This window comes from Culex pipiens, chromosome 2 (genome assembly GCF_016801865.2).
Source record: "Culex pipiens pallens isolate TS chromosome 2, TS_CPP_V2, whole genome shotgun sequence".
NCBI classification, from domain to species: Eukaryota; Metazoa; Arthropoda; class Insecta; order Diptera; family Culicidae; genus Culex; species Culex pipiens.
In genome coordinates, this window is record NC_068938.1 from 81,509,533 (window position 1) to 81,532,394 (window position 22,862).

General features: G+C 35.2%; 2 protein-coding genes across 8 annotated transcripts in view; one reads left to right on the forward strand and one right to left on the reverse strand.

Moving 5' to 3' along the window:
* LOC120423664 (protein rolling stone) overlaps positions 1 to 22,862 on the forward strand; it is a 131,040-nt gene that overhangs the window by 71,107 nt on the left and 37,071 nt on the right. For all 7 annotated transcript variants that reach the window (XM_039587550.2, XM_052708729.1, XM_052708730.1 and 4 more), the window contains one exon: positions 22,579 to 22,669. In XM_039587550.2, coding sequence (XP_039443484.1) covers positions 22,583 to 22,669 — 87 coding nt within the window. In that variant the 5' untranslated portion in view covers positions 22,579 to 22,582. The remainder of the gene's footprint in view (positions 1 to 22,578; positions 22,670 to 22,862) is intronic.
* LOC120423665 (putative ammonium transporter 3) lies at positions 1,299 to 17,894 on the reverse strand. The gene is made up of 5 exons (XM_039587552.2): positions 17,301 to 17,894; positions 7,251 to 7,646; positions 6,706 to 7,192; positions 6,481 to 6,646; positions 1,299 to 1,522 (listed from the first exon to the last, which is right to left on the reverse strand). The coding sequence occupies exons 1-5, from the start codon at positions 17,708 to 17,710 to the stop codon at positions 1,314 to 1,316; spliced, it is 1,668 nt and encodes a 555-aa protein (XP_039443486.1). The 5' UTR covers positions 17,711 to 17,894; the 3' UTR covers positions 1,299 to 1,313.

The window sequence follows — 22,862 nt, forward strand, 5'->3', positions numbered from 1 at the left end:
TGCCAACTAAACTAAAAAATGTTTTTTTCGTTCTCTTGATTGTCCATTCCTGAAACTATTTTTTTCGAAATGATGAGAAAATTTCATAACAAACATTAAGCATCGGATCTCTGGTTGCTAAAATACGGCGAATAAAAGAAAAAGATATAAAAAAATTAAGTTTGTTAAGTCTCATCCAAACAGCCTTTGATTTTCTAGCAACAATTTCTCAGAAACTAATGGTCCTATTTTCAAAGATAAAAAATTAACCATTAAGTAATCTTACCGATTTTTCCGAAAAAAAACATATTATTACAATTTTGGAATCAACTGGCCCTAAACCATATTAAAAAATATGGGTTTCAGGATTTTTAATTTTTTGAAAAAAAAATAATTCAAAAATCGACATTTTTCGCATGTACCATTTTTGTCTAAATAATTCTCATTAATACCTACAACTTTGCCGAAGACACCAAACCGATTAGAAAATTCCTTCAAAAGTTACAGATTATTGAATATTTTTGTAACATTAATGCCAATTGTATAGAGTCTTGTATTTGAGCCAATTCTAAAAATATATAAAATCCATATCCTGTTTCTGTGGAGGATTGCTCTTTTGTTAAAAAAAATGCCAAATATGCACTAATCACTGGCATTTAGATAAAAAAAAACACAAAAACATTTACAGTACTGGTCAAAAGTATGTGACATTAAAAAAATTATTTCATCTTACACATAAATCAATTGGCTGGTGTTTGCTCAGGTTTCAACCATGATTAAGAAAATTTACAACCTAGGTGGTTGACCTTCATAGTGTTAAAAAATGGCAGAATCTCAAAAACTTATACTGAACGGTTTAAATTCATATTTGAACAACTTTATCTTGAGATCATATCAAAACATCATTCTAAATTTCAGCAAAATCCGTCCATCACAGAAAAAATGCCAGCGATTTATGAGGGTTGCATGAAAACGCAACGTAAATTCTTTTTGGCCAGGTTCTTCAAAGCTAAAATGACGTTTGTTTTCATATTCATACAAAACAAGAGCTTGATTAACTCGAAATTTATACGAGAGGAGAATCAAATCTAGCCCTATAAAGAGATTAAACGTGTTTTGTGAAGTGATGTTCGATTTTGGTCAACAACACCAACATCACAATAAATACTAAAATCCAAAATCACACATCGCCGACGTCAATCTATCGACCAGTTCAAAATTTAAATCAATTTCCTATCATTTTGATTGAATCTGTTTTCCTTCCCGTCACTGCTTGAAAAGTTTTGCCATCGCACCGCGATGCCGGTACTGCTCCTCCGCTCACGGTCGGAAAATCAATTACTCTCGACACAAAGTATCATGCGATCGAGTGAACAACCGGAACCTCTGCCGGTTTTGATCATAAATTTTCCCCGCATCATCGGTGCCGTCGTCGTCGTCGTCGTTCCGGTTCCGGGCCCAGGCCAGACCAAAAGCATGCCACCGTCGAGGAACTCTTCCCCCTTTTTGGCCGTAATCATCCGCCATAACTCATCTGTCGAGGCTGGGGATGGGGGCATTGGAGAGATTTAGTTGCGAATTTGAATTTGAAAACCACCGGAAAGCCAACTCCTGGTGGCGAATCCTGGCCAAAAGACGAGAGTCCTGCTTATCGAATCGGTGTCTTCGAAATGGGATGAATTATGGAGCTTTCGACTCGAGAAGGAAGTGCTAGGGTGTCGGTGTTTGTGTTTGTGGCTGTTTGGGACACACCGCTCTTGGGAGCACTTTGCGGAATCGGATGCGCCAACTGTGACCTTGCAGCGTGTGGATTTGTGTGTCTGTTGTGCGAAACGGTTGGTGCAATAATTTTCAATGAAAGAAAGGGTAAAGTTTTCTGATATAACTAATTTCTTCTGCTGACATTTTTTTTAAACCAATAATACCTAACACTTGAATGTATAAGTATACAGTTGGTTAAAAAGTTTAAGTAAGTAAAAAAGTTCACAAAATAGCGTGTGTTTGGAAATACTCAAAATTTCATACGTTACATAAGTTGCAAACGACCAAAAATTGTGTTAGGGGTCGTTCTCCGCCAACTCACACAGCAGTTGTCCCGACTCCTCTTCGCGTGAAACTTAAGGGTAATTTTAGTCCCTGACCACGAATCGAAGGTCCTTTTTTCCAATATCTCGTTACGGTGGGGCTATACGACCTTTTTTTGCATTCGAAAAAATACACGTTTTTCAGCAAATTGAAAATTAAAACTCAAAATAATGATGCGAGAGGAAACAAAATAAAAATTGGACGTCTCATTTTATGCCGTACTCAAAATTCCGAATATACGTTTTTACGTGAAAAACACCAAAAATAGTTTTAAAAACACTGCTGTTTTTCGTTAATCAGCTGTGAAAAATCGTAGGACATGTCATTTCATTTTGTTCATTTAATTTCGAAGAACATTGGTACACTACTAATAAAAAAATTAAATTTTTTAAATGAAAAAAATGTTAAAAATAAAAACATTACCTCTCTGAGCCATTGCAGATTTGAAAAGTACATTAAATTTACATGAAATTACGTGTCTTACGATTTTTGATATTTTTGTAATTTTTTTTTTAATGTTGAACATACAATTTTAAAATTTTGAGTACACCAACAAATCGGACGTCCAATTTTAAATAAAATATCCTTTGACACCGCCGGGACCGTGGTGTAGGGGTAAGCGTGATTGCCTCTCACCCAGTAGGCCTGGGTTCGATCCCAGACGGTCCCGGTGGCATTTTTCGAGACGAGATTTGTCTGATCACGCCTTCCGTCGGACGGGAAGTGAATGTTGGCCCCGGACTAACCTAAAAAGGTTAGGTCGTTAGCTCAGTCCAGGTGTAGGAGTCGTCTCCCTGGGTCCTGTCTCGGTGGAGTCGCTGATAGGCAGTTGGACTAACAATCCAAAGGTCGTCATTTCGAATCCCGGGGTGGATGGAAGCTAAGGTGTAAAAAGAGGTTTGCAATTGCCTCAACAATCAAGCCTTCGGACACCTAGTTTCGAGTAGGAATCTCGCAATCGAGAACGCCAAGGCAATGCTGTAGAGCGAATAATTTGATTTGATTGATCCTTTGACACCAAACGTCTATCTCATCACCAATTTGAGCTTCAATTTGCTGAAAAACTTGTCTTTTTCCCGTCTTTCCACCGTCATCACAGTGGTCGGAAACGCAAATTTAGCAGGAATAATTTAATTACGCTTCAGAGATGCATTTTCGAGCTTCGGTGTCTAAGAAGCATTTGTTAAAAATTAAATTCTACATCTTTTGGTCAAAACGATATTAGGGTGGTCCAACAATTTCTAATATTTTCAAAAACTATCTTCGCTTCTAGATGAGATAGAGGTATACTTTCTTCGGCAGTATTGTAGTACTAGCCATTTCAAACAACTTTGTCCAAGACACCAAATCTCTATCTCTTAATTTGATCATTCTACAGCATTTTATATGAAAAGCAGTAGGGTGGCCCATCAAAAAAGTGTTTTTATTGCGTATCTTTTTTGTATTATTTTTGGAAATTTTGGCGTCTTCGGGACACAGTTAGAGCATAAAAATACGCGTCTTTTGAAATGCCAACGAAGTCGCTAGGTCATTTTGGTAAAAAGTTACAGCGTTTTTAAAGTTTTTAATATGCCTTTTCAAATGTTTGTATCTTTTCGAGGGGGACACAAAAAAATATGCTCCGCGGTGCATCTGAAAGCTTTAAACTTCTTCTTTAATATGAATATAACATCTCAAAAGGGTTTTTCCTAAACCCAAGTTACAGTGATTTAAAAATGGTCATTTTATGAGATTTTGTACAATGCTCTTTGAGAAAATTTACATGAATATCGTATTAATCAGTATCAAAACTGCTCTTAGTGAGCTCAAATGCAGGTAAAATTGGTTTGTGGACAAACGTGGTCGAACCTGGTTTTTATGGCAACTAGGGTGGTCTTAGATGACCTAGGGTGGTTCATATTCGTTCACTCTTATAAGATATGATTTTTTTTTTAATTCGCATTGAAAGAAAAATAAAAAAAACATTTAAAGTTTAAATACATAACCTGTTTTGAATAGTAAAGCAGCTGAGGATATCTTATTAGGGTGGCTCAAATTAATTAGAAAATAAAAAGATTAAATATTAAAGATTTTATTATTTCTCTATGTTTTCGTAAATCGACTTTTATTTGTAATTTTTAATAGGTTAAAACTTTCCATGCATTTTCTTTGAGTCGAAAAAACGAAAACGAAACTATTGGCACTACGCCCCCCGGGGCATGGCCTTCCTCTAACGTGGGATTTCTGCTCCAGCGCCTCTGACGAGACAGGAGAAACCGGGACCGACGTTTTACTTCACCATCCGATAGAAGCTCAGTGGATAAGGCGGGAATCGAACCCGCGTCTCATAGCATCATCGGGATCGGCAGCCGAAGCCGCTACCCCTGCGCCACGAGACCGTTTGAGTCATTTTGTATAATTAGTATGCCAATACGAGGATCCTTTTCCAATTTATATCTTTTTACCTAAAAATGCAAATAATGATAACGGTGCATTTAATTAAAAAAATAGTACCAGGTTTTACAACAAAACCTGAACACTAGCCTAAAAGATGTTTCCTAACAAATATAACAAATTTTCAGAAATAAAATAAGAGGTTTGGGAAATCAACTTCTAATATCAATTTCTAAAGTGTGCATTTTTCCCTGAAACTTTTTTTAAGGGTTCAAATCATAACCTACAACTTTTTCAAGACGCTGAATCGATAAGAAAATGTATCAGGTTTACGGATATTCCCATTTGGTATGGGCAAAATTGTATGAAGCTTTGTATGGAACAACTAATGATGCAAAATGGCACCCTTTAACATAGTAAATGCATGGAAAGTTTTATCCTATTAAAAAAAAAACAAATAAAAGTCGATTTACGAAAACTTAGAGAAATAATAATATGTTAAAATACATTTTCTAACGAATAAAATCATTTATCTTTAATCTTTTTATTTTCTAATTAATTTGAGCCACCCTAATCAGATATCATATCCTCAGCTGCTTTACTATTTAAAACAGGTTTTTAATTTTTATTAAATGTTTTCATTTTTTTTATTTTTCTTTCTGATGGATGATCTTTTTTCATGGGCCACCCTACTGCTTTTCATATAAAATGCTGTAGAATGATCAGATTAAGAGATAGAGATTTGAAGTCTTCGACAAAGTTGTTTGAAATGGCTAGTACTACAATACTGCCGAAGAAAGTATACCTCGATCTCATCTAGAAGCGAAGATAGTTTTTGAAAATATTAGAAATTGTTGGACCACCCTGATATCGTTTTGACCAAAAGATGTAGACTTTAATTTTTAACAAATGCTTCTTAGACACCGAAGCTCGAAAATGCATCCCTGAAGCGGAAACAAATTATTCCTGCTAAATTTGCGTTTCCGACCACTGTGCGTCAAGAGATATCGGAAAATGGACTTCAGATTTTGAATTTTGTTAAAAATACTAAATATTTTATTATTTGCAATATAGGTATCACGTTGCAAAATGCAAAATGTTTTATAGATTTTTACTTAATCAGTGATTATAATGTAAAGTTATAAAATTTTCACAAAATACCATATCTTTAATGTACTCAAATTTTCATAATTTGTAATATGGGTAACAAACGACGCAAAATTTTGCAAAGATTTTCAATCAAGCAAAGTTTTTAGTGTAGAATACTCAAAATTTCCCAAAATATAGTTTTTTTTTGTTGAAAATACCTTATTTTTTTGTAATTTGCAATATGGGTTTCAGACAACGCAAATTTTTGCAAAGTTTTTGAACAAACTAGATACTGCGGCATACATTTTTTTACAAAATACTGTATTTTTGAAAATTGTACAATTTTCATAGTTTACAATGTAACCAAATGACGCAAAATGTTGTATAGACTAAACCATATTTTTGTTTCAAATATTAAAATTTTCACATATTATCATAATTTGTTGAAAATACTAAAATTTTCATGATTTGCAATTTTTGTTGTGTTGAATACTAAAATTTTCACAAAATATCGCTTACAATCTTGGAATGCATGCACCATGTTGAAACTCTTTTATCTGGTCATTTACCCTTAATATTTTAGGCCAATGCAAATTTTATTTGTAGTTTTATTTCCCTCTTCAAAATTTTCCCTTAAATTCCGTGGTAAAAAAAATTGAATTACCTGGACGATTAAAATACGATTTAAAATTTATTAAAATTATGTTTCCACTTGGCAATGTTACAATATTTATACAAATAATTCAGATTGAATTTTTAATGGTTGTGAAATCTAACTTGTATTTTCAATTAAGCAACAGTTATAAACACTAACGTCATAATAAATAAAATGTTCAACAAAAACACATGGTTCTTAAGATGCTCTCATTTTACAGCGTAAACCTACGCACTAAAATGAAAAGTCCTACTGCTTGCTACACCTAACGACCGACTAAGCTAAGCTTTTATCATTACTTTGCGTAACACCACCACTTCCATTCGAACCACTCATGGAGAAAATCTGGTTATCGTACGCGAAGGAAGGAGACACGTTCTTGGACTTGAGATTTCGCAGATTGAACGAATTTCCACCAGCATCAGCAGGTTTCTCCAATTTGTAGTCAGATTCTGGAGTTAGAAGCTAAAAAATAAATTGCAAATTAAAGTCTGCCTAAAGATTAACGAAGAATTTGTAGTTACCGGTCGGTTCAAGTTGTGCTCGACCACGTCGCCTCCCAGCAGCTCATCTTCCGGGGTCATCCGAATCGGGAGGAACTTGTTGATGATCCACAGCAGCAAATACGTGGCGAAGAATCCCCAAACGCTCAAGCACACCACCGATAGCGCTTGAATCCCGAGCAGATCCCATCCGCCACCCTTGAACAGTCCAGTTCTTCCGTTGGTCAACTCCAGCGGTACGGGATTGCTGGCGAACAACCCTACGGCCAGCACGCTCCAAATGCCGGCAACTCCGTGCACAGCTACCGCCCCAACCGGATCGTCGACGCGTAGCTTATCCAGCAAAGGAACGCTCAGGCAACACAACGCCGCTCCGATCACCCCGATCACGATCGCCTCCCACGAATGGTACAGCGAACATCCGGCCGTAACGGACACCATCGAGCCCAGGATGGCGTTGATCAGGTCCACCATGTCCAACCGGCCCTTGTTGCGACCCATCGAGTACCTGCAAGATGATATGTTATGATATGATCCAAATGTTCCAACAATTGCACGCAACTTACAAAATCCCGAACGTCCCACCGCCAAACGATCCCATCAGCGTCGTGACGGCCGCCCGCGCCGCATAGATCCACTTGGCGCCGGTAATTCCGTACGTACTGCCCGAATTGAACCCCAACCAACCCCACCACAGCACAAACAGGGCCAGGCACACGTTGACCGGGTTGCCCAGCGGCGGGGGATCCGCGCCCTTGTCGTAGCGACCCAGCCGGGGTCCCAGCAGCAGGACGGCGGCCAACGCGGATGAACCACCGACCAGGTGGACCGGACCGCTGCCGGCGATGTCGACCACGCCAAGCTGGTACAGGAAGCCGTGCTCGCCCCAAACCCACCCAGCCGAGATGCTGTACACGATCGTGTTCAGGAACGAGTACAGGCAGTACGCTTTGAGGTTGAACCTGGGGATGGGATTTGGGAACTCAATTAGCAAGGTTTAAAAATAAATCTCAGTCATTTTTGAATTGTTGGTTCTAATAAGGACAAATTAGCACTTTTTGTCTATGGTCAAGACAAGTCTACAGAAACTTGAAAGTTTTTAACAAGTTGGTGCTAACGATGTGATGGACAATTCAAAGAGCGTTGTACTAGGTTATTACTAAGTTTTGCATAGGTTTAACTCCTAATGGATAATTCATTACTAGTAGGATGATAATATAACGCAATTAAAAATGGGTAATTCTCTACCAACTCACACGAAATCGGAAAAAGTTGCCCCGACCCCTTTTTGATTAGCGTGAAACTTTGTCCTAAGGAACAACTTTTGTCCTTGATCATGAATCCGAGGTCCGTTTTTTGATATCTCGTGACGGAGGGGCGGTACGACCCCTTCCATTTTTGAACATGCGAAAAAAGAGGTGTTTTTCAATAATTTGCAGCCTGAAACGGTGATGAGATAGAAATTTCGTGTCAAACGGACTTGATGGCGTACTTAGAATTCCGAAAAAACGTATTTTTCATCGAAAAAAAAACACTCAAAAAGTTTTAAAAATTCTTCCATTTTACGTTACTCGACTGTGAAATTTTTTGGAACATGTCATTTTATGGGAAATTTGATGTACTTTTTGAATCTACATTGACCCAGAAGAGTCATTTTTTCATTTGTGTGTGTGTGTGGTCCAATCCAATACCCGCTAACCGGTAGCGAAATTATGGGAAAGTATAATTTGTATCAGACTGTGTATATGCCGAATGCTGATACAGCTTATCTCAGTCCCGGGTATTAGGTGGTGACAGCCCTCGCGCTGCTTCCAACGACCCATTTCAGAATGACAGAGCTCCTTGCGGTCCAATTCCGAGGTCGCTGGGCATTGTTCGGCCCCGCCTAAACATAGAAGCAAGCATCTGAAGGAAACTCGATCTATATTTAGACTTCCAATCCCCTCAGGCAAATCAGGGATCAGCGCGTATTTAATATGAGAAGATAACATGTTTCAACACTACGGATCAATTCACCTTCTGATGGCCGACTGCTTAGCGTCCCAGACCACCAATCCAAAGGTGAGAGTTCGAATCCTACCTGATTCATTTTAGTTTTTATTCATATTCAAATTCCTGATTCCAAATTTCAAAGGTACCGACCGGGATTTGATCCCTGAACCTTCTGCTTGGGAGACAGAAGCCGTAACCATTAAGCCACGGAGCCGGTTACCCAGAAGAGTCATTTTTTCATTTAGAACAAAAATTTTCATTTTCAAATTTCGTGTTTTTTCTAACTTTGCAGGGTTATTTTTTAGAGTGTAACAAAGTTCTACAAAGTTGTAGAGCAGACAATTACAAAAATGTTGATATATAGACATAAGGGGTTTGCTTATAAACATCACGAGTTATCGCGATTTTACGAAAAAAAGTTTTGAAAAATTTACTTTTTGCATTTCTCTTTGTTTCGTCGTCCGTGTCTGTCGCGGGTGACCATGAACGGCCATGATCAACTACGACCAACATTTTCAAAACTTTTTTTCGTAAAATCGCAATAACTCGTGATGGTTATAAGCATATAAGCCCCTTATGTATATATATCAAAAAAATTGTAATTGTCTGCTCTACAACTTTGTAGATTATTGTTACACTCTAAAAAATAACCATGCAAAGTTAGAAAAAACACGAAATTTGAAAATGAAAAAAATTTGTTCTAAATGAAAAAAATACCCTTCTGGGTCAATGTAGATTCGAAAAATTTTTAAAACTTTTTTAGTGTTTTTTTCGATGAAAAATACGTTTTTTCGGAATTCTGAGTACGCCATCAAATCGGGCGTCTAATTTTACATAAAAGTCCGTTTGACACCAAATTTCTATCTCATCACCGTTTCAGGCTGCAAATTATTGAAAAACACCTCTTTTTTCGCATGTTCAAAAATGGAAGGGGTCGTACCACCCCTCCGTCACGAGATATAAAAAAAACGGACCTCGGATTCGTGATCAGGGACAAAAGTTACCCCTTAGAACAAAGTTTCACGCAAATCAAAGAGGGGTCGGGGCAACTGCTGTGTGAGTTGGCGGAGAATTACCCAAATATATTTTTACCTAACTAAAGAAAAACGTTCAACTGTTAATTTCCCATAAATGCATATTGCTTAATTGTCCCACTTAAAACTTTTAACATTTTGAGATTGAAAATCACAAAAATTATTTTATTGAAACGTTATGAAAGAATCAAAAGGAATTGACTTTTAAATCTAATGATTATAACAAAAAAAATTGGAACATCTAAAGCAAGCCAAACCATTCCACACATTGGAGAAAAAAAAACACGCAGCCGAACGAATTCTAACCTCTAAATATTTACGTTGAAAACTTGTGTTCTATAAATCGAATGTTGATTAGTGTGTCCCAAAAAAGGCGATGTAGTGGAAACCTTAGGGCTTACCCGGATTTCGATAGGTTTTTGTCTCAGGTATAATGTTTTCATACAACGAAAAATTCCCAAAAATCGCTGAAAACATCAAGGATAGGTCATTTTTATGACCTCAAAAATAAGAACACTATTATTCAAACAAATCGATTGGTTAAGGTTTAACTCAAAAAACACAATCGGAGTTGAAAATTAAAATTCTTTTTATTTTTTAGTTGAAGCTGCTACGCTTATTCTCAGGCTTTTTTTATGAATTAATCATTTGTACTTATTGTACATCATAATTAAACAGAATGACATTTTTAAATGAAAATGATGTTTAAACAAAGATAACAGCCAAACATTTTTTCTCAGATGAAAGCTCAATTAGCTCAGATTAAAACCCCCGGCGGCGGCCTTCAAACACCTAACCTATCAAAACGAATTTGCATTTCAGTATCGGAAGTGTAGAATCGTACCTTGTCTAATCGAGCCGGCCAACGACGACACTCTAATAAATAACAGTAATAACAGCAATTATTGCCTTCGCCCGCCTCCGATCTAAACTCGCTACTCTTGAAAAGCCCCGCTATAGTCACTGACTACGCGCGCGTTACGTTACGACCTGGGCGCGCGGAAAGTTACGGGTAGTTCACCTCTGATGTCTGGGGATGCACCGGCAAGTGCATCAACCGCAGTTCAATCTCTCACTGTCGCTCGCCGTAGACTGGGGGCGAGCTTAAACGTGCCATTTCGTGAAATATTCTAATCGCATTCCGAGTGGCTTCACATCGGCCAGAGAACGTAGACTAAATGTTTATCGAGCCAGGCAGTGATGGATCGGTTCTGCGAAAAGCCGAACATTAAATGGAATGTTATTGTGTGATCCTTTTTGCGAGTAGAAAGCGAGCAGAGAGGTGGTGCATTTAAGCATTCCAACTTGAAACAATAAATTTCAATGCTGTCTCTTGGCATCAAAGGTGCAAGTTGATGCATTCAAAGCAAGTTCGACGATCAATAGCATTCGTGTTTTAGTATAAATGTTCGTACTCATAAGAAGAAAACTACTAGACTCAAATATGAGCAATATGAGTTTAAATGGACGTGAATGATCTGGCGTCCCGCTTTAAATTTTAGATGGGATTAACCGTATTATTGCCTTTCAAAAATTAAGATTTTGAGGCATTTTGGCCACTTGTACGATTATTTTTAAACAAAAAACTAACTTAATCCACCTATGTGGTTGGTGCCTTCCTCACTCTTTACAAACAGTGGGTGACATGATGGGACACACACATTTGAACACAAATTTCATCTATTTTTTTAGATCCGGAATAAAAAAGTACACAAATATCACTGAAGTGGTCATAACTTGAGACAGGGTTACCAGATCATCGATGTTTGGATGGAAAGGTCTTTCATAACATAACCAACGATGGGTCGGTTGATAGATCCGGACATAGTTTACATACATTTAAGTGAGATCCGGCTTCAAAAAGATACATAAATATCACTTAAGTGGTAATAACTCAAGACAGGGTTGCCAGATTATCAATGTTTTGGACTCGTTGGAAAGGTCTTTCGATTACCTAACCAACGATGGGTCGGATGATAGATTCGGACATAGTTTACATACATTTAAGTGAGATCCGGCTTTAAAATGGTACATAAATATCACTTAAGTGGTAACAGGGTTGCCAGATCATCAAATCTTATTTTTTTGTTATCTATTTTTTTTTTTGAGTAAAAACTGATGTAAAAATTTAAAATTTTGGAGAACAAAAGAAAACCAAGGGAAAAAACCAAGTAAGGAAAAATATATAAATAAATTGAGCAGATAAGTTTTATGGATTTAATGGTAATGGTTTTAATGGTCCTCAGCCAGCTTAATCACAAATAAAACATACTGAAACTTGTAAAATTTTCAATAATTTCAAAATTAAATTAATGTTAAGAAAACTCCCTTTTTGCACATTTTTTCCTTTGATTGTCAAAAATGATTGAAAAAATGAAATGTTTTCCAATTTTCAAACACATTTACTACTATATCCACATCTTCTCATAAACTCAATTCAAACCAAATGTGCTCCGCAAAAATCTAATTGTCATTAAATTTGATCTGTTTGATACTTTCATCCGTTTAAATTGAGACTTCACGGAGATTTTTGGAAAGCAAACATTGATTAAGTTTTAAAAAAAATATTAAACCTTCTTTACTGCTTGAAACTTAAAAATATTTTTTTCAATGATTCTTTTTGAATTTGATTGTATTTTTTGAACAAACATTACCAAAAAAAAGTTTTTTTCAGGCAAAACATTTTTCAATTATATTAAAAAACATCTTAGGAATGTATGTTTTACTAAATAATCAAAAATAAGCTGCATGTCGAAAAATAATTGTTTGGTTTATTAAACTATGATGCAATATTGAAAAAATGCATTTTATTTTTAAATAGGCAATCAACAACTCAAATTGACTTAAATGGGGTCGTAGAACTAAAATTTTATGTTTAAAACAATAAAATGAAAAAATATAAAAACATTTTTTTTTTGTTCGTGATTCGATTTTCCGAAGTCCCATACAAACCTTCGGATAATCGAACTTCGGATAATTGAGTCTGGACTGTATGTTATATGAAAGCATTGTGTAACATTAACAAACTTTCAAAATTATGATCTCTTTTTAAAAATTATTACAAATTTTATTTTAAGCTAAACATTGAAATACTAAAAAAGAGAATTGAACTTCTCACTAAACAAATTTGCAATCGATTGGATTTTAGTTTTGTTCTCGTACCATTTTTTTATCAATGATTGGAATAAAGGATAACAAAGAAATTAATATCAAACAAATGTATCATCGATTTATTTTTATTTATTTTTTTGTTTGGATATTGAAACTAAACATAAAAATGATGGTTCTAAGTCCATATCTAATTTATCTAAAATGAATACTTTTATGATGTTAAATGTCAAACAGTTTTGACCACTTCAGATCTTAAATTTTGCCTTAATTTATTATCACAAACAGTTTGAAAATTTAAGTATTTCCAGATAAAATTGAACAAAGAACAAGCGACTTTTAAATGGATCTAGTTTGTTTGCAGCATTATTTTTTTTTATAAATTAGATTTAGTTATATTGTAATTTTTTCAGCACTTACAAAAAAGACAAATTTGTCGAAAATTAGTACGAAAAATATTCGACCGATTCCAAGACAAATTTTATCATGGTTTAAGTTTTTTTTCTTATCATGAATGTTATTTTTATCTCGTCAGCTGTGTGCTATCTTGTGACAACGACCATTTAGTACTATTCGAGAAAATCGATTTTTAAAGTTTGATGATATTTTTTTTCAAAACTATAAATGGTAGAGCAAAACCTTTTGAAGCAATCGGTTCGTATACTACCGCTTAACAAACGCTTATTTGGTTACACTCGTTAAAAGATACAGTAAATTATGTAATCAAAAATCTGAAAAGCACGTGTCACAAGTGTGTTTCGAAAGTAAAATTGTACTACGTGTCACAAGTGTGCACAGAATTCCCATACAAACTAAAATAAGCTCAAATCAATAGTTTAACCGACTAAATCAGTATATTTTCAAAAAAAAAAGATTGTATTGTCTTTAGAAAGTGTGTATCAACATAAATTTGTGAAAAACAAGACAAATTTTTCACATTTTCCAACAACATGTATGACGTGTCACAAGTGTGCACGATCATTTTGATGATAAATTGGTCTATGTCACAAGTGTGCATTGCGATATCCGGGAAACGGAAGCGAGTTTCCAAAATCGGGTTAAAGCATCTTGTAGTGTTGGTTAAGCATAGCAAAACGTCATCATTAACCCTCTACAGCCCAAATTTTTTATTCGAAAATATTTATTTTTCCCGTGTTCAGGTCATTATGAGCAACTTTTGTTCTACGAAAAACTTTACTTCTCTTGTTTTATGTTTTTCTTGTTTCATTTTTAGTATTTTAATTTGCATTTATCTTGTTTACTGCCCACCATTGAAAAAACGGCTAATATCCACTTTCGACAAAAACGAGATATTAGCACCAGGTGGTAGAGGATGTTCCAACGCATCTCCTGGAACTTGAATTTCATTGAAATAGTGTTTAGACTTGGCTGCCGATGCAAAAACCAAACGGCTAATATGCCACTCTTATGGGAAATTACCTTGACGGAGATTTTGTGACAAACACTAAAACGCGTTTTTCTCGGAATACTTGATTTGGCATAATAGCCGAATTTTCAATTATGGGCAGTTTAGTTTATGTTTGTTTTTGGTAGTATTTGGCCTACTCTACCACCTTATATAATTACATTTCGCCTATCTATTTTTTTCATGTTTTTACAGTCACTTTTTTATTTTTTTGCATGTTTTTCACATTTTCTGCTATGGAATCGCACCATCATCATTTAAATTGCAAAAAAATGCGTAGAGGCATAGTCTGGGACACTAGAAAAATTACTGCATACTTCTTTTTACTGAAAATATAGGAAATGTTAGTAAAAAACACAGCCAAAGTTGACCCCTAAAAAAATGACATTTTTAAAAACATTGGCAAAGTCACATAAAACAAGTAAAACTTCCAACCAATAAATTTTCTAAAATTTTAAGAGTTCTTCTTTCCAATGCTTTTTAAAGATCAAAAATCGGTTGGAAAATTGATTTTTGGCGATTTTTTAGATCGAAGCCCGTCTAAAGGCGGGGTTAGGTTGTAGAGGGTTAACTCATGTTCGACCAAAATGGTCTATGTCACAAGATAGCACACAGCTGACGATCTCTTGCTTTCTAAAAAAAGATGGATAATATTGGTTAAAGTTTTTTTTTGCATTTTTTTTCTGTATGAAAATAATTTCTCATAATTTAAATAAATAATCCGTCGAGTTAGTTTTCAAACGGTCCTAAGCACCACTTGTAAACAAAGACGTTTTTTGATCGGTTGTCGGTCAATTTACGAAATATCAAATCCAAAAATGCCTTGATTTGTTCAGCTGCACGTCCTTTTTGCTCTTTTACTGAAAAACAATAAAAAATTGATATGTTTCTCATAAAATATCAGAAAGGTTCGGATATTGCGAGGGTTGTTACGAAGTATTGCAAACCAAAAAGAGATATTTAGTCAGAGCTTCTAACACTTTGATTATTTTGACGTTGTATAAATTCTTTTTGAAAATGTTATAACGCCTAATTATTACTAACGAAATCCTTAAAAGTACTATAAATAGGTGAGCAATTCTCTACGAAATCGGTCTATTTTCTTCAATTTTATTTTTTGTATTTTTTAATCCGACTGAAACTTTTTTGGTGCCTTCGGTATGCCCAAAGAAGCCATTTTGCATCATAAGTTTGTCCATATAACTTTTCATACAAATTTGGCAGCTGTCCATACAAAAATGATATGTGAAAATTCAAAAATCTGTATCTTTTGAAGGAATTTTTTTTATCGATTTGGTGTCTTCGGCAAACTATGAAAAAAAAATTTGGTTATTTTTTATTTAACTTTTTGTCACTAAAACTTGATTTGCAAAAATAAACTATTTTTTTTTATGTTTTAGAGGACATCAAATGCCAACTTTTCAGAAATTTCCAGGTTGTGCAAAAAATCTTTGACCGAGTTATGAATTTTTGAATCAACACGGATTTAAAAAGAAAGTCGAAATATTCGTCGCAAAAATTTTTCAACTTCATTTTTCAATGTCATATCAAATTTGCAATCAAAAAGTACTTTAGTGAAATTTTGATAAAGTGCACCGTTTTCAAGTTTAATCCATTTTTGGTAACTTTTTTTGAAAATAGTCGCAGTTTTTCATTTTTTTTTTAAATAGTGCACATGTTTGCCCACACCTGAAAAATTTTTTTTTTGAAAAGCTGAAAAATTCTCTTTATTTTGTTTTCTTGAACTTTGTTGATACGACCCTTAGTTGCTGAGATATTGCCATGCAAAAGTTCAAAACAAGGAAAATTGATGTTTTCTAAGTCTCACCCAAACAACCCACCATTTTCTTATGTCGATGTCTCAGCAACTAATGGTCCGATTTTCAATGTTAAAATATGAAACATTTGTGAAATTTTCCGATCTTTTCGAAAAAAATATTTTCAAAATTTTTAAACCATGACTAAAATTTCAAAAGGGCCAAACATTCAATATTTCGAAAATGGTGGGTTGTTTGGGTGAGACTTAGAAAACATAAATTTTTCTGGTTTTGAACCTTTACATGGCAATATCTCAGCAACTAAGGGTCATATCAACAAAATTCAAAGAAGCAAAATAAAGAGAATTTTCTTAGCTTTTAAAAAATATGTTTTTCAATGGTGGGCAAACATGTGCACTAATTTAAAAAAATGAAAAACTGCGACTATTTTCAAAAAAGTTACCTAAAAATGGATTTAACTTGAAAACGGTGCACTTTATCAAAATTTCACTGAAGTACATTTTGATTGCAAATTTGATTTTACATCGAAAAATTTTGCGACGAATATTTAGATTTTTTGAAAAAATCAGTATTGAATCAAAAATTTATAACTCGGTCAAAGCTTTTTTGCCCATTCTGGAAATTTCTGAAAAGTTGGCATTTGATGTCCTCTAAAACATATCAAAAAATAAAAAAAGTGTTTTTTTGCAAATTAAGTTTTAGTGACAAAAAGTTAAATAAAAAATCACCAAATTTTTTTTACCGTGTATAATTTATTTCCAGTGTAGTCCGTACCCATACCTACAACTTTGCCGAAGACACCAAATCGATCAAAACATTCCTCCAAAAGATACAGATTTTTGAATTTTCACATATCATTTTTGTATGGACAGCTGCCATATTTGTATGGAAAGTTATATGGACAAACTAATGATGCAAAATGGCTTCTTTGGGCATACCGAAGGCACCAAAAAAGTTTCAGTCAGATTAAAAAATACAAAAAAAATCGAATGACCGAAATCTGAGAGAACTGCTCAGGTATTATATTAAAACATTTTAAATTACCAAACTTGTTATTTGCTATTAATTTGTTAATTATTCTTTCGAATGTTTTTTTTTTTTTTTGAAAATCAAAAATTGATTTAAAAAATTGTTATTACAAGAATTTTTAGATAACAGTCCGCCTAAAGGCGTTGTTGGGTTTAAAAGTTTTAATTGTAGGAAAGATGTCCTATTCTAAAATTGTGCATTTCTAATATTCAAATCAACTCAAATTATATACTGAAACGCCCCAAATACCTTTCCGCGACCGCTCCTCCCACGATCGTCGTGCAGCACGCCGAAAAGGTCATCTGGAAGAGATAAATCACCATGACCGGCCCCAGCAGCGGGTCCCCGGGGGACGCATCGGCAAAGAAGTCCCCCAGCCCGATGAACGGATTCCGCAGCAGCGATCCACTGCGGCCAAGCATAAACGCGTATCCAAAGAACCAGAACGAGATTCCCCCCAGGACGATGTCCACCACGTTCCGCAGCATCATGCTGACCTCGTTCCGCGGGGACACACAGCCCGACTCGAGCAGCACGAAGCCCGTCTGCAGGGTCACCAGCAGGAAGGCACAGATCATGATGAAAACGCCGTCGCTTTGGCCAAAATCGTACAGCGCTGGCACCAGCGCCGATTCGGTGACATTCGTCACATTGTCCATCTTTCGCGAGTTTCCGCGTTTTACGACCTCGACAATATCTTAAAACTGCCAACACACAGGACACTACAGCGATAAAACCGACGAAAACGACCCAAACGACGACGACAACGAAGATCCGTCCATTGCGGTCAACGGTAGAACTTGGACTGATAGTTTTGCGTGCAGTTTTAGCGTCGTGCCTTTTGATACTACTGTTGATGATGATGATGATGGGGGTCTGTCTAATAACTTTGTATTCATTCGACACAACGCGTCCGCGACTATTGTGAGTGATGTGTGTGTGTATTTCGCACACATACACCACAACGATTCGGATTCGGACGAAGCAATTGTGGAATTCATTAGGGTAGGTTTGGTTCCGCAAGGAAGAAATTAATCTGAGTTGAAGTTGACCTTTTATTTTAATTTCATTTCACATTAGTTTTTGTATGGTATTCTTGTTGAAAAATGTGATTTACTGTTCAATATTCTGTTTTATTTGAATGTTGAACTTAAATTTGTTGCAATATGTTCTGGACACTTTTAATTTAGTTCTTTTTTTTATTTATGAAAAGTTCGATAATTTGCAAAGTAATTCATACAAACAAAGCTATAACAAAAATGATTTTTTGATGGGCATTCTGAGACGAATAAATGTTTTAGCAAATATGCGTTCGATTCTCAATACCAAAATTTAAAGTATGGTGAAATTTTCCGATATTTCGAATAAAAATATTTTCAAATCAACCCAAACATTTACAAAGGCCTAAAACATTTATTCTCGTCTATTTCACATGTTAGGGTTCATGGAAAATTATGAAAATATTTTTATTAGAATTATCAGAAAATTCTAAAATACCTTAATTTTTTGACATTGAAAACCTGACTTGTTTTTTTTTTTTTGTGTGATTTTCTTTCGGAAGCTGTACCTCAACAACCATTTGTCCAATCTTCAATAACTTTGAAACAAGGTTTTTTGGTCTGATCTTTTTGTAAAAGAAATATTTTGGCTGTCAGGCTTAATCATGACTTTTACAGGTAAAAAACTCACATTATAAAAAAAAAAAGGTTTAACCTGTATCTACATTTTTGTAAAGTACTTTTCGATTGTAAATAATATTTTATATCTGAAAAGTCAAAAGTCAGTATTTTTAGATTTTTTTTAGTCAAAATTAATTTTAAGATTTTTTTTTTCCTTTTCTTTTTCAAAAAATAGGTTGCTTTGAAAAAATGACAACAATTAACATTAACATTGGAATTCCACTGTAATTTCACGGTAGCTACTCTAAAATCTGGTTAAAATTAACGAAATAATGTGTGTTGGCAGTGCGTGGCCGAATGGTTACGCTGTCCGCTTTGTAAGCGGATGATTCTGGGTTCGATTCCCATCTGCTCCAACCTTCCATCAGATGAGGAAGTAAAATGTCGGTCCCGGCCTTGGTTGTTAGGCCATTAAGTCATTCCAGGTGTAGGAGTCGTCTCCATGCCATAAGTACAAACAACTCACAAAACCAAGCCTACTCCGGTGGAATCGCTGGCTGCGGTTGGACTCGCAATCCAAAGGTCGTCAGTTCAAACACTGGGTGGAAGGTTCCTTGGAGTAGAAAGAGGTTTGGCTGCTCTCCCCATTCAAGCCTTCGGACTCCTTGGTTCGAGCAGAAACTTGCAATAGAGACCACAAAAGACCCGGGGGTCGTTAAAGTTGATGGTTTGATAATGTGTTATTTTAAATAATTATGAACAGGATTGTTACTGAAAAGTAAGCAGAAGTTTAAGATACAAAATAAAACCCCTTGACACAAAATATTCATAGCAAAAAAATACCGTGGCCTGTATTTTAAGTTTTTTTTTAACTTTTTTTTTATTTTTTTTATTTTTTTAGTCGGTCTTTTCTGGAAAGAACTGATCATGTTTGAAAGAATGTAAAAAATCATTCTTTCAAACATGAATGCTTTAATCACGGAAAAAACATGGATTTATATGTAAGAAAATAAATTACAAATAAAATATTAAAAGAAGTCTGCCTATTCTGCACATGTTCAATATGAAAAAAACAGTTTTATAACCGCAGAATATAGTTTATTACTTAAATAATGTTAAAAAAAATGTATTTCATTATTCGACATTCGATTTTTTGTCTTTTCGACGTTTTGTCCATTCGACCTTTGGCCACTTTCGACCTTTTTTCCATTCGACTTTTTGGCATTCGACTTTTGGTCCATTCGACCTTTAGTCGCACATCCTAATTTACGATTCAGCTTTTCTTAAGATTTAGGAAAATTAATTTGCTAAAAGATTCAGCAAAAGTGCAATCAATAAAATAAATTAAATAAAAATGTATTTGTTGCCATGGCTTTCAGCAAAAGGAAAACTAGAGTATTTAAAAAAAAAAGTTTAGGCAAAATTTCATTCATGGAGTTTTTATACATTTGTTTATACATAATTCCTAAAAATTATAAACATTGCACAATACTTATCAAATTTTCCTTCAACATATTTTTTTATTTTAAAGCAAAGAAATAAATAAAAACTTCAACTTCACATTGTATAATTCTATACAATCAAATCTATTTTCACTAGAAATTTACAATCAAAAATCTGCATGTCTTGAAATATTGTAATGGACAATATCTTCAAAAATAAGTTCTAAATTTGACATGCATTTTTTACTTCTGCTTCCAAAATGCCAGTCGAAAATGTTATGGAGTGTTTGATCAAAGATTCAAAGTTTAAATACACTAGGGATCAATAGATTAGAAAATCTCTTCTCAAAATACAGATTATAGAATATTTTAATAGCCTGTTTCTATGGGAAGCTGCCAAAATTATATTAAACCTTGGATAGACGAACTAATGATGCATCATGAATTCTTTGGTAATAGAACAAATGTTTCACACAAATAAAAAATACAAAAATGATCGTTTCCCGTATTCGTAGTATTGTTCAATAGCAAACTATGTGATTTTCTAACATAATAACTATATTTCAGAAAATAATTTCTAAAGATAATTACAATTTGAAAACAATCAGCCTACAATTCAAAATTTTTTGGTTGATAAGGCTGACCACCTCAATAACACAGTCACAGCCTATATGAAAGAAACAAGCCTTCAATTAGTATTAGACGAAATTGTCCTACCTCTTTCCATTTAATCACACCCTCCAGCACACATGCACACAGAGGTAATCACGTGCGATACGCGTGAGGATAATGATGGCAATTATAATTATCTGACTGTATAACTAAATTTGCAAAGAGAAACAATATTTGTTTATCTTTACGGGTACATATTCCGACGGCATGCCAATTATTTCCGGCAACGGAAGACACTATCGAGTGGTCATTTTGTAGTACCTAAGTATCTCATTAGTAATTTTTCATTGTGGAAAGCTACTCTTCCAGACGAGTGAATGTACTCAAATTTGAAACAGGCAAAGTTAATATGGATTATGTATATTTGGATGTAACAATCATTTATTATGTTTCAACATCAACTCAGTCACACCCAGTGCAATATTGAACAGATGTATGTGTTCAGTGAAAAATGTTTTTCGGAAATTTCCAACGTGAAAATTGCCACGTGAATACACTGAGCCCTGCTTCCGCAATGGATATCAGTCCACTTAATATGCACGATACACAAAAGTGCAGAGGAAAAAAGGTCAACGTGACGTTATTTTTTCATCCCCTGCTCGATATCTTCCATATATGTAGTTATTTCCGAGCGATAAATGGAAAATTTGGTGAAACCTACCCTATGGTCGTAAAATGTAAAAGCTGTCAACCTGTGTGACAAATTGGTGTCAGTTCCATTTGCGAATGGAGTTCGCCGTTTGTTATACTGTTTTGCCACAGTTGCAGTTTACAAAATTAAAGTTAACAAAAAAAAACGCATAGAATCAGGTGGGATTCGAACTCACACCTTTGGATTGGAAGTTGGATGCTCAAGCCATTCAGCCACCAAGGGACTATTACTCCTTGAGTGAATTAATCCGTAGTGGTGAAGTAATGTCACAAGGTCATTTACTATATAATACAACAATCCCTTCCCCAACGATTCCCCTACACACCACACACCATTATAATCTATAAATAACTCGAACCGGTTGGTACGGTATGTCCCCGGCTTCTTCTTCTTCCCCTGATGGTTCTATGAAATGTGGGATCCGTTCATAAAATCTGTCTCATGGGGTTAATGCAACGCAGTAGGCCGGGCCGCTTTTATGAGAGTAATACACTTCGGGGTTCTCGAAAGTACTGCAATCGTTAATAATGACAAGAAGGAACTTGAGGCGTAATCTAACCATAAGTTCTTCCCGGATGCTTTCTTCGGACTGGCTGCGCTTGTGTTCGATTAGATTAGATTAGATTAGATTAGATTAGATAACCTATGATAGCTTCTATTATTTTTACTGTAATTGAACTTGAATCTTACCTTGAACTTTGAATGTCCTAAAAACAGATTTTTTTGACAATGTTGCTTTAAGTTATGTTCAAAGAACTTGTATCGATTTGAGGAACTATTATTCTGCCAAGGTTATGAAGACTCTAAAAATTTTATATTAAAACAAATCTGGCAACAAAAAAAAAGATGTCCTCTCCACCAAGCCAAATAAAACGCGACAGTTTGCAGACCAAAACCTGTGTTCCACACCACATTTAAATTAGTTCCACAAAACTGGGGCCCTCTTTTCTTATCTGATTGCATTTTTGTACACACTGCTGTGTGCTCCCAAACACAGACTCGAAAGGTAAACAAAGCCCTTCGGAGAAGTAAAACTTTAATTAGATTTGTTCCACCTTTGCCACGTGGTGCCGTCCACTCACCAAGTGAGAGTCCTTTGCTAATCTTTTCCTTTTTCTTGTTTTTTCTCCTCTTTTTTTCAGAATCATGGTTACCAAAATATGGCGAAGCTGCTTCCCAGACAGGGCCAACTCTCCGCACCACGTCGAACGGCATCATTTCTACCTGTGTCAGGTGAGTGTGGGTGGTTGTGGGGCCAATAAAACCCAGGGTCAGAAGAAGTAGCAAGGGGGTTTTGGCAGGGAAAGCCCCAACTGGTCCAGCCCATTCATTTCCGTCTCGTTTGTTATGTTGGCTGCTGTTGTTTATGCGCTCTTGGGAGCTAAAAATAGCCGGTCGTAAAAGTACGCAGGTTTAATAATATCCT

Bases quoted from the DNA above. Each gene is read 5' to 3' on its own strand.
- LOC120423665 (XM_039587552.2), bottom strand. From the start codon at position 17,710: ATGGACAATGTGACGAATGTCACCGAATCGGCGCTGGTGCCAGCGCTG. The intron at 6,647-6,705 runs GTAACTACAAAT...TTTATTTTTTAG, and splicing joins AGCACAACTTGAACCGACCG to CTTCTAACTCCAGAATCTGA. The intron at 1,523-6,480 runs GTAATGATAAAA...CCCCATCCCCAG, and splicing joins AAGTGGTGGTGTTACGCAAA to CCTCGACAGATGAGTTATGG.